Here is a 13,042-nt window from a genome sequence, read left to right as displayed (position 1 = left end):
AATTTTTTTTTTCAAATGTTTTTTTTCTCACTTTTTTTCCACGGGCAACGCCGGGCCCTTCAGCTAGTAAGATATAAAATAAGAATTAAACCTTTATGTCTGCATGCAAGGATCGTGAATTTCAGAGTAAAAATGCAGAATAACAATTCTCTTAAAATTGAATAAAAAACCAGAAAGTTAAAACTGTCAATTTATTACCTCTGTATATTGATTATGAAATGCTTTATAGAATTGAAAACTTTTAAAACAAGAAGAAAGTCGGTTGTCCAGTTGATAATAAAAAGCCAATATCGTACAGGGTTTTGTTCAGAATTGACAGGTCTATATGGAACAACAATGTATTTGCTTTTGATAGCGGCAATGTATTACTCTCAGTGATGCAAAACACATCAGTCAAAAGTGTGTAATGTATAAATATTGTAAATGGTGTTCACTTAAACAAAAAATTCTAAAAAAAGGAATAAAGGAATACAAGTGTTTGTACTACTATTACAATTTTGGCGCAAATAACATGGTAATTGGACCTAAATTCTTTTTCATTTGAAACCTAATTTGTTAAGATCAGAAACTTAAGTTCGCATTAATAACGGTTTAAAAAATAAAGTATTTCGAGATTATAAAAATATAAAAATATGAAAAACGCAATTTTTAAGTAACACACCATACAAAGATGCCAAAGCCCGATTTACAATGGTACCCTTGAAACCTTTATCTGATCAATGATGTGGAAGGTATTGGCGTTTTTTAGATTAAAGTGTTTATTTCTGAAATTTACAATATTTTTTCCTGCCGTAGAAATGCGCAAGTCACCTTTCAAGAAAAAAAATAATAATAAATAATCAGTTTTAAGAATTAAAGAATTGATATATAATTCATACATGATCAGAAAAAGTTTGTAAGGGTATTTTTGTGATTTGGTCACTGCCATTTTTCATAGAGGGTCACTTGAAATTACGCTTACTGTCCCTTTAAAAGCCAAATATTTACCCGAAATAGTGTCTCAGAGCACCTTATCAATAATTCTAAAAATGATGTTAGGCGAGGAATATAATTTCACATGTAGAGCGGTTAACTCCAGTGGTCCAACTACATTTAGGAACAATGCATTATATTTAAAATCAAACAAAAAGTTCAAATAAAATATAATTTCACAATGTTTTGCAAAAAAAACATGCTGCACATTCTAGTCTTTCTTTTCATACTGCATGATGATTTCAACCTTTGACATATTTTAAACTTTGCTTATTGTATTCAAAAGATTTAATTGCTTGAAATATAAAACATATAAAGATTAGCAAATAATAACATTATACTATCGTGTGACTTTATCACATTTTTTTTTTCAGCAAAGGAATTGGGTCTTTGCCACAAACTCTGACTGTTTAATCCAGATGTTGTAGACCTTACATTTTTCAAACTGTGAATTCTGTTAGATCAAATAATCTAAGTTTAAAATACCAAAGGTCTACACCATCAGGTTACGAAAATATAGAAAATTTGAGTTTGTGTTAAAGACTTAATTTAGCTTTAATTTGCTATGTAATTAAATATAAATTAACAAGAATAGTTTTGTGTAAAATTTGAAAAGATTTGATATAAAGTTGAAAAGAAATTAATAAAATTAACTTTTTTTTTTACACAAAAAGGATTTTAATATAATTTGAATTAAATTAAAGGTGGTTTATTGGAAAAAGAGAATTAATCAACCATAGTCAGTCAAAGGATAATAAACTGTTTTCTTGGTTTTCCCAGCTCAGGTATATATATCTTTATTTATATATAATCTATATATGTCTGTTTACTTGTATGTCGAATCATAACTCATGATCCCTTTGACCGAGGTGCCTTTTTTTGTGAGGAGTATGGTAGAACCACGGGAATGTTCTTAGTTTTGTTAAAAAAATTCTAAATTTATTTGGTTTACTTTGAAACGGAAAGTATAGATTTCAAGCTAGTCATGAGCTGGAAACCTTGTATTGTGCATATCGAGATCAATGCCCGATCTCATTCTTTAGTTAATCTGCAGATTAATTTAATCTTTATTCGATGATTCTCAAATTAAACTTAAAAGTGGATATTAAGATCAACCGATTACGCCAAGGCCAGTATTTGGTCATAGTTTATACAGGGTACACAAAATAATAGATTTAAATGACCAAAAACCAATTATCAATGCTTGGTTCGTTTATCCCTTGTATTTCCACTGAGAATAAAAATTATTGCAAAGTTTGATAAAGCAATCTTTGTTAACAAAAATCCGAATTATGTCTAATTACAGTATAGTTCGTACTATCTGTAATTTGCCAAAAGTCTTTCAAAATAACGAGAATTTTGATACAAGAAATCAGTGAAGCCAATGACACAAACTCTGATTTTCTAATCTTTTTTATTTTTGCACCTAATGTGATCTTAGATTTTTCAAACTATGAATTCTGTTAGATCAAATAGTTCAAGTTTGAAATATCAAGGGTTTTTATTATCTAGTTGCAAAGATATAACTAACTAAATATTTGATTTTGTGTCAAAGACTCAGTTTCTTTGTTACGATGATTATTTTAAAATCAAGTAAAAAAAGTCTCATTTTTAAAGGACATAATTTTATGAGGGACGTTTGCGATTTAAAATGGTAAACTTTAAACTTTTGAAGGGACCGCTCACTTATTTGGGTAATTTCATGGTAAAATAATTAGCCTATTAGCTATTCATTGCTATTACTTTTCAAAGATATTTATGACCGGAGAAAAAGACGGTTTATCGTTTATATTCCAGGTATGATACCTTTGCATAGGCACTATTTAAAGTTTTTTTCTGTAACAACAACCCAAAAAATCTAAGATTATCATATTTTAATGACATCATGTGTCAGCCATTATATAATAAAATGTAAAAACTTTTGATTTTAGAATTAGCAAGAAATTACCGTTTTCCGTGTTCAAACATGACTTAAAAAATTAACACGTTTACAAAGACTACTTTCTCTCTCAGACAAACAGGTTCCTAAATTCTAACTCTTCAATAAATCAAGGGGATTTCTGGGGAAGTAGAGAAAACGTATTAAACCGTCAAATGTTAAAAATAATATATTTTTAGAAAATAGATAATTTAAAAATAATTTAAAAAAAATTAAAGATATCCACAATTTACTATTATATAACACAATCTAATTTAATATTTGAAATTTGTTTAATCCATGACTATGACAAAAAGCATTATTTATTGTCTCTGTAAAAGTATCATACCTTTTCGCTGGAATTCTGAATAATAAATCAGGCCACAGTTGTCTTTGAAAAGTAAGACTAATAAATAGCTTAAAGGCTATTTAGTTTACCCTCAAATTACCCAAGTAAGTGAACGGTTCTTTTAATAGCTTTGAAATCAAATGCCGAAGACATTGGAGATTTCAAACTCTGAATTTTGTTTGATCAAATAATCTAAGTTTGAAATATCAAAGGTTTGCACCATTATAATGCAAAGATAGAATGATTAGTAAGTTTGAGCTTGTGGCAAAGAAAGACTCAATGCCTTTGAACAGTTTTATAGATTTCATTTTTTCATTTCGAGTAAAAAATTTGAGTTTGTCACAAAAGACTCAATTCCTTTACGAATTGAATGCTTACTCTCTGCTCAACCCCACTTTGTAATACTGCTGTGCACCAAAAGTTTAGTAGTACGTTAGGTTTTCCCAAATTAAGGTTTACACATTTTCCACCATAATACCTCTCATTAAAGAAATATTATGAAGAACAAGAATGTTTTGCATTTTAAACATGCGACCACAGACTACACAGACTGCTCTTACACTTTACCTGGATAGGCTGAGCAGGCCTATAGTGTCCCAGCACGCCATGCTACGGTTCCATGTAATGTTTTTTGACTGACATCTCACGGCCACTTGTTGCATTCAGGGGTTAAGTTTTACAACTTTTACAGAAATACTCCAATTTTATACATAAAACATAACGTTTATGAAAATTGTCTATTTTAAAATATTTTGCATTTCCTATTCAAAGGATCCTTAAATATCCCTAAATACAGATGTCTCCTGATTGCTCGTGTACACGTTGCATGCGACCAAGTAAATCTTTTTTATCATAAGTTTGAAGAAAATCAAAATTAGAGGAGATACAAGTTCACAAAGCCGTGCCAGTAAAGTCGCAAACAAATTTTTACCTTTTTATTCTGTCTACTGAAGTGTGACATAAATGAATGTTTAAAGGGTATCAAAACAAGGTTATCTTTCATTTCAATAAAATTAAAAATTTACCTTCAAAAGTACACATTATAATGTTCGCAGTTTAGTTAAAGAAAACCGATTTTCTAATAAAGTAAAAGTTTAACATTTAAGGTGAAAATGTAAAACTACGCTTAAAGTGTATTGAGTTCAGTTTTACTTCACAGTTTACAAGGTTATCAAGTGTTTTATAAATTGGAGCTAAATCTCTTCGTAAACTTTTAAAAAGATATAGAAAATAGATTTCCTACTTTCCATCGGTGAAAAGTATCATTTTATAAATCCAAACTCAATATCAAATTTAAGTTAAAAATACGAAACTGTTAACCCTATACCGGTTTGGCTTATTTTGGACAAAAAGGTGGTCCCATTTTTCCCCCCTAAAATGAAGACAAGGGAGTGTGGTTCTTAGATATATGTCACCAATCCAACTTTGATGTTAACAGTAAAAAAAAAGAAAATTCAAAGGTACTTCGAAAATTTTTACTGTCAAAATTTAAACGTGAGACATCTTTTTACTTTATTTTTTAAAGTGTTTTTCAAAGGACTTTTAGAGATACCTCAAAATTTGAAAAAAATTGATTTTTTCAAGATTTTTAAAACACCAACCGGCCTCTTCCTCTCACCTACGTCGACAATTTTTTTGCAAAAGGAAATAAGTTTTTGCCACAAACTCTGATTTTTTAATCTTTGCCACCCAATGTCGTAGACCTTATATATTTTAAACTATGAATATTTTTAGTGTTAGATCAAATACTCTAAGTTAAATATCGAAGGTTTACACTATTAGGTTGCTTCCGAATCACTATGGTACCCTCAAAACATTAATCTGATAATGTTGGAGATAACGTCGTTTTTCTGGATTGACAATTGTTTATTCTAATAATATTTCCATTGTTTAACTATAGCAAGAAATTACCAAGTCACTTTTGCAGAGACGCAAATAAAAAACAAACAAAAAATGATATAAAATTTAAGCTTGATTAGACAAAGCTTTTATGGGTACCATACCGCATAAAAAGGATATAAAATTTAAGCTTGATTAGACAAAGCTTTTATGGGTACCATACCGCATAAAAATAGAATTTTTTTTTTGATTTCGTTTTTATGTTTTTTAGTGTCATCTACATATAAAGATTATATTTTTAACTGTAAATGGCAACTTTAACTGATATTTTTATTTAAATATTTGAATGATTTTAAATCAGATTATCCCACTTTGAAATCAGAAGAATTCCTTCCCAACCTGGATAATTCTAAGTATACATTAAAAATATATATATATTTAGATAGTACATTTATTTATATAACTACACTGTTAGTGTTGGTAACAAACCATAACATTTTGTTCTTAAAATCGAAATAATATCCATTTCGTTAGAAAGTACAAAACAAAATGTCAGGTATATAAAATTTGTGTGTTGTCATTTGTTGTTAAGGTACACCCCCGACCTGGAGATAATAAAGCTAATATATCTTGTTGTTAAGGTACACCCCCCGACCTGGAGATAATAAAGCTATTATATCTTGTTGTTAAGGTACACCCCCCGACCTGGAGATAATAAAGCTAATATATCTTGTTCTGTGGTAAACCAACTTTATCCCGGACAACCGAGACAACACAAGATTATGCTCACAGTCAGATGTAAGATTAAATACTTCAAGGGACTGTCCTTGGTATTTTAGGCCACTCTTCATTTAAAGAGGGTCATTCCTGATTCACAACGGTACCATTAAACCTTATTCTAATAAATAATGTGGAAGACAACGTTCTTTTTCTAACTTGAAAAGTGTTTATTTTGCACAAGTCATTTTTAAAGAAAAATCCCAAATGAAAATTTAAGAAAAAAATTGATGAGCCAAAGCTTTCAACGCTGCCGTTGTGAATCTGACATGCCAATCTATAAATGGAGGGTCTTCTAATTATTTAATACTCATTAAACACAGCTTTTTCCTAATGAAGCTAAGTTTAATACATCGTTATCATTCTCGTAAAAACATTTTTGAGTAGATAATCTTAAAGAACTTTGATTAAATCATGTCGCTCAAAAACGATTTTTTTTTCAGAAAGGCATTTATACGTGTGCCTTGAAAATGAGTACTCTTAAATCTTAATTCGTAATAAAATGGAATAGAACTTTTTAGACAATATGTTGGGAATAATATTTTAAAATAAAGGTCCTTTTTATAATTTAAACATTGTAAATATGTTCTTTTTCGTAAGACCGGAGCATTGCATTTACTTTAAATTTGTCTTTTTTTAATAAGAGCATTTTTTGGGCGGCTCAGAGCGACATAGTTTGGATTTGATCCTATAAGGAAAATAATATGGATATGTTTGTATTTCAAATAACAAATTCGAATGATCCGTAATTTGAGATGAATTAACAACAAATTTCTTTTGGTTGAAGAGATATATTTGAAATGGACTGAATTAAATTGTCTATTTGAACTCAATCGTTGAATGATTCAAATTTTCTAATCCCTTTATCTTCACAACCTGATGATGTAAACATTCGATATTTCAAACTTTGAACCAACAGAATTGATAGTTTAAAATATCTAAGGTCTACGACATTTGAAAATTATAGTTTGTCGGTAAAAGTCAACTTCTTTATATAAATAAATTGTGTACTTTAGACTCACCGATTCTTAGTATTAAACTTGGACACAGTCTTCTCTCAGAGAAAATTCAGGAAATCTATAAATTCTTAATTTATTATAAGTCCTAATTTGAAATATAGGTTTGTTTTAACTTCACACAATTAAAGGATTTTAGATGTTATTTCATGTGGCTCTCTATTTACATGTGTCGTGTTAGATTCGCAACAATACTCTCTACACTTTTGTCTGTCTTATCAAGGATTAATGATTCTTCCTTGTTTACAAATACAATAGAACTTTTCAATTGTGCAGTGTCTCTATAAAGGTGTCATAAAAATATAGGAGGATGTCACAATTGATCACTATTCTTCCTCATATTGAAGCTATAAAGGGTATTGTGAATCAGAAATATAGGAGGCTGACACAATTGATCACTATTCTTCCTCATATTGAAGCTATAAAGGGTATTGTGAATCAAAAATATAGGAGGATGTCACAATTGATCACTATTCTTCTTCATATTGAAGCTATAAAGAGTATTGTGAATCAGAAATGCCAATCTAGAAATGAAAGGGTCCCTTAAAATACAGTCCTATTAATACAGTCCCTTTAAATACAGTCCTATAAATACAGAATACAGAATACACATCTAAATAGTTTGAAATATCCAATTTTCAAAGTATCTTATTTATATAACTAAAGATGACATTTCTTTGAAAGAATTAAAGTTTTGCAAAATTCTAAAATTCTAGCCGAAGTAGTTTGTTCATTTCCAATTTGATATCGATAGTTTTCAAATACAGTAATGGAATTCGGAGGGGAGGAATTATTGTTAAATATTGATAATGGTAAAAAGAAGTTCTGTTAAATTACCTGGTGTTCTGCCCAGTAAATCAATCATACCGAGTGCCAATCTATCAAGCAAGAAAATATAAAGAATTTAATCCTCTGGCTGAAGTAGAAGACATATGAAAATTGATTATCGAATTTATTAAATAAAAGGCAGGCGAGGATGTGTATTTTACATGTTCTGTAGACTCAAACCCACCAACGTATAATCTTACATGGAGGCATAACGTAAGTAGAACATATTTTGGTTTCCAATAAATATCAAATTATGATTTTAATTCAGAATATTTTTTCTCTTTGTAAATGCTAATGTTTGGTATAATTAACATAATATGAATATTTTGTAAAACGTTGTAACAGAACACAAGGGGAAGAATCATATCCTTATTTTGTTCCTATTTTCTAACAAAATGTTCCTATTTCATAACAAAATGTTCCTATTTTAAATTTCTTTTTAAAAGTTCGATGATTTTTAAAAATAGTGAAGCAAATGTTATCAGATTTTTATTATTTTTCGTCGGTTTCGATGTTTTGAATACAAACAGAAGATTTCTTTTAATCTTTAATTATTTTTTTTTTGAAATTGAAGAAGATTTAAGATGATGGAATATAAAGATATATATATCTTTTCAGGGTTAAAAATCCCCAAAAAATATGTTTCGAAGGTTCTCATTATTTCTTTATTATAGACACTTGTTAATTTATTCCAATACTGCACCAAATATTCAATCAAGAGTGTTTTAAAATATTAGAAAAATTCTCTAAAACAACATCTTTTATAATTTACTTTAAAGAAACTATACTAAATTCCTCTTTCTTCCAGTATATACCTTTGATATTCAAAAACATTAAAAGTCTATGCAAAGATTGTAAAGATATGAAAAGATATCATAAATTAGAATATTTAAGTTTGAGATAAGTTCCTTTCCGACGTTTTTTAAATTGTGTGAAATACGATTTTATTACTAGTTTTACACTGCTAGGAGAAATTTGCAATTACGATCTTATTCCTCAAGTATTCCTCGAGTATTCCTAAAGTATTCCTCAAATATACCTCAAGCATTCCTTAAATATCCTAAAGTATTCCTTAAGTATTCCTAAAGTATTCCTAAAGTATTCCTAAAGTATTCCTTAAGTATTTCTCAAGTATTCCTCAAGTATTCCTCAAGTATTCCTCAATTTAAAACCCCAAGATGGTTGGTTTTTACTAAACTCAAGGCCATCAAAAACCCGGGTCTTGACTTGAGCTTTACTTGGGTCTAAGCAGACGCAAAGACTGGGTTTTACTTGGGTTTAAGCTTTTAAAATCTCATCTTTGCTTTAGTTCAATCACGAACACACTAAACAAAATAAAATATGACAAAACGTTTACCCAATTCATCGACGTCCTTTGGATAAAGGATTACATGTTAAAGGGACTGTAAGCGTAATTACAGGTGACCCTCAATGCAAAGATGACAATGCCCGATCTACAACGATTTCCTTGAATAAAAAATGTGGAAGATATTGACGTTTTTCTTGGCTCAAAAGTGTTTAATTCTGATAATTTTTATGAGCTATCCTGCAGTAGAAATACAAAAGTCACTTTGTATTGAAACGTCAATTGAAAATAATAAGTTTAGAATTGTATACATTGTGTCATCTTAGAATGAAGCGTGACTTTAAACTTCGCTAACAGTCCCTTTCATACCATGGTTTTAATTTAACCCGGTTTAATTATAAATTGTTAGAATATCAAAATAGACCACAAACATTCAAAGCTCACCGCATTCATAGTTTAAACTCAACCTCGTGATCAGAGCCAGACAGCGAGCAAAATTATGCATCAATTTTCAAGACCAGGTCGACCGTAAAGTTTTTTTAATTTTCATGTTTCCCTAGACGCTTGTCCACTTCATTGGAGTTCTGAGTCTAAAACTAATGAAAAAAAAATTATGACTTTAAATGTTAAGTTTTAGCTTATATGCAACGTATGACTTAATTTGAACCTGAATTTTAAGTTACAGCTTAAATATTTAACTCTTCTATTTCGGAGAATAAAATTTTAAACCCGAAAATATCTGCATTCAATTTTGCGATAATTTAATGCATGAAAATGATTTATTCTGACGATTTAAGTTTATGAATCTTTTCTCGTCATCTGGAATAAATAAATATTAAATATATTTTGTTATTATTCGCGCTGCAGTTTTGTGAAGAAATTGAAATTACGAAACAGCTGATGTTGCAAAATCTCTGTCGATCCGTAATCTCCGTAATTCCAGCAATCTGATTGGTTCATATTTTCCCCGGGAAATTTAAATTTCCTGCAGGGTTAAATTTTGAAAGCTTAATATTTAAATAGCAAATTATGATTTTTCAGAACTTTTAAGCTATCACTTAAATTTCGCGCATTCTTTAGTTTTAGACTCGGGACAAAATCTTAATAGATTTTTACTTGGAATTTAATTTCAATAACAATACAATTTTCAATATTCGTAAAACATAAAATAACAACTTTTCTCCCAATATATCTACAGTTTTGATGAATATAATCCCCCAGAGAATTTTTACAAGCTAATGCAATGGGAGTATAATTTACTTTAATAAATTCTCTGGAATTCTCTCTAAATGCAACAAAGTTGTAAAACTGTCTTCAACAAATATGCTTGCAAGCTGTTCATTAAGAACCAAACTTTTCCCTCAAGAAAGAAGGAAATTATTTTCTTTAAAGGGACTGTAAAGGAAAAATGAAAGGGGGTATAGGCTGAAAGCTAATCACTTTAGCTCTTGATCGCGACCCATGAAAGTTTTATCTGATGTTCCTATCTCGAGAAATTGATATAAAGCTGTGTTAAAATAATACGAAAATTTATATGTGTAAAATTGATAAAATCTTAAACTTAAATCACGTGACCAGAACTATCACCAATGGCAAAGCAGTATACTGATTACGTGTCTCCGCATGTATCACGTGACCACTTTACTGCACTGCCATTGGTGGAATTTCTGGTCAAGTAATACGGACGTATAAATAATATTATGAATGAAATCTATTAAAAATAAAAATTACAAATATAAAAGTAAACCTAATTTATAATTAGCTTTCTCTGGGATATCATCGTTTTCAGATTGGTTGGTTATTTGCTGAATTTGATCTTTTTAAAAATAAATAAATTTCACAAAGTTGTAAATCAATTTCTCGAGATATGAACATCAGATATGACTTTCATGGGTCGCGATCGAGAGCTAAAGTGATTAGCTTTTAGCCCCTTTCATTTTTCCTTTACTGTCCCTTTTAGATTATTCTTAAACATATTAGCTAGCCCTAGTTTTAAAAATACATCAAATATAACGAATAAGCGGGTTATCTTACTCATTTTTAGCTGGAAATAACTGGAGTTGTTAGAATAATCTAAAACTTTATTTTACTTTAAAAAATGTTTCAATTTTCCAACCAACTGTTTGTAATTTCACTTTCGAATATTCAATGTTTTTCCCTCATCAGTAAGTAGTTTTTCAATTTCTCACTGGAATAAAAAATGAAAAAATATCTCTTTCAGGGAAAATTTTTGTCTGAAAATAAAGAAAATGGCATTCTCTTTGGAAACCATAGTCTGGTGTTACAGGGAGTTAAAAGGTGAGCTTTTTATTAATCCAACACATATTTTTTTCTCACATCTTTTAGGGACGTAATTTCAAGTGATCCTCAATTTTAAGATGTACAAGCTCAATTCACAAAGATACCTTTTACCCCTTAAATTGAATAAGCATCGTCTTTTAATGTAATATATAATTTCTCTAAAAGAACTAAGTCTTTGCAATAAGTTTAAATTTTCTAATCCCTATGTCTTCGCAACCTGATGGTGTAAACCTTTGACATTTTAAAATGAGATTGCCTAACAGAATTTCTAGTTTGAAATATCTAAGGTACACGACATTGGGTTGCATAGATATTAAAATCAGAAAATTAGAGTTTGTGTCAAAGACTCAATTCGTTTCCTACAATTTAGCTTCTGTATCAGTCCAAAAGTCACTTTTACAGAGAACCGCAGTTTGAAATATAAAATTTAATATATTATTTTTTTCTCACATCTTTAAGGGACGTAATTTCAAGTGATCCTCAATTTTAAGATGTACAAGCTCAATTCACAAAGATACCTTTTACCCCTTAGACTGAATAAGCATCGTCTTTTTCTGAAATATATAATTTCTCTAAAAGAATTTAGTCTTTGCAATAAGTTAAAATTTTCTAATCCCAATGTTCTTGCAACCTGATGGTGTAAACCTTTGATATCTCAAAATAAGATTGCCTAACAGAATTTCTAGTTTGAAATATCTAAGGTATAGGACATTGGGTTGCATAGATATTAAAATCAGAAAATTAGAGTCTGTGACAAAGACTTAAATATTTTCCAACAATTTCGCTTCTGTATCAGTCCAAAAGTCACTTTTACAGAGAACCGCAGTTTGAAATATAAAATTTAATATAGGAAAACATCCTATGCTCAGTTATTTTGCTCAAGCAAAATGATTAAATGAAACCAATTTGTAAATCAAATATGGCATTCTATAAATTGAGAGAAACTTGAAATTACGTTTATTTGATATTCAATATATCTATTTTCATTTGTTTTGTCAGTTATGCTTATTTTTTGAAGGGAGGGATCCTTAACATACATTTACAATTATCTCTGTAAAGTTATATATATGGTTTGTAGTCGAACAGATGTAAGAACAATAACATGCATACATAATTGGAGGAAATTACACATAAAATACAATACTAGCTGAAGTTCCCGGCGTTGCCCGTGGAATCTTAAAAATCGAATTTAAAAAACAATTTAGATTAAACAAAAAAAATCGAATTTTTGAAGAAAAAAGTGTCTGTATTTGTCTAGGAAAAGAAATGGGCTGTAGCCTGTATACCTATATTTGTTTAGGAAAAGACGTGGGCTGTATACCTGTATTTGTCTAGGAAAAGAAGTGGGCTGTATACCTGTATTTGTCTAGGAAAAGAAGTGGGCTGTATACCTGTATTTGTCTAGGAAAAGAAGTGAGCTGTATACCTGTTTTTGTTTAGGAAAAGAAGTGGGCTGTATACCTGTATTGCCTCTAATGCTGTTGGGGACGGGGAGAGTAATGCTGTTAGTTTAGATATTAAATGTAAGTATTTCCATTTCTTTATAGGTTTGGCTTGTTTGTTTGTTTGTGTTCAGTAAACGTCAAAACAGCTAAACCGATCGGACTCAATTTTTTTTCATGAATACTTTAGTTAATTTTACAATAGTCTAATGGAAGAGTTTTAAAATAAACAAACTCCCGCATTTTTCCTAAGATTTTTTCCAAAACACTTCTAAGTGATATTTTACCTATGGC

General features: G+C 29.6%; 1 protein-coding gene across 1 annotated transcript in view; it reads left to right on the top strand.

The window, feature by feature from the left end:
• Window positions 1-12,829, top strand: part of LOC111709581 (nephrin) — a gene marked incomplete at its 3' end in the record, with an annotated part of 40,759 nt that extends 27,930 nt beyond the window's left edge. Inside the window, exons 14-20 of the mRNA XM_023483314.1 lie at window positions 1,039-1,096; window positions 1,677-1,757; window positions 5,770-5,876; window positions 6,872-6,927; window positions 7,838-7,912; window positions 11,227-11,303; window positions 12,747-12,829. Of these exons, the coding sequence (XP_023339082.1) occupies window positions 1,039-1,096; window positions 1,677-1,757; window positions 5,770-5,876; window positions 6,872-6,927; window positions 7,838-7,912; window positions 11,227-11,303; window positions 12,747-12,829 (537 nt within the window). The remainder of the gene's footprint in view (window positions 1-1,038; window positions 1,097-1,676; window positions 1,758-5,769; window positions 5,877-6,871; window positions 6,928-7,837; window positions 7,913-11,226; window positions 11,304-12,746) is intronic.
• Window positions 12,830-13,042: the final 213 nt, after the last annotated feature.

The sequence above is a fragment of the Eurytemora carolleeae genome, unplaced genomic scaffold (genome assembly GCF_000591075.1).
Source record: "Eurytemora carolleeae unplaced genomic scaffold, Eaff_2.0 scaffold947, whole genome shotgun sequence".
Lineage (NCBI taxonomy): Eukaryota > Metazoa > Arthropoda > Copepoda > Calanoida > Temoridae > Eurytemora > Eurytemora carolleeae.
Note: the sequence above shows the minus strand (reverse complement) of the source record. Positions and strands in the feature narration are given on the sequence as shown.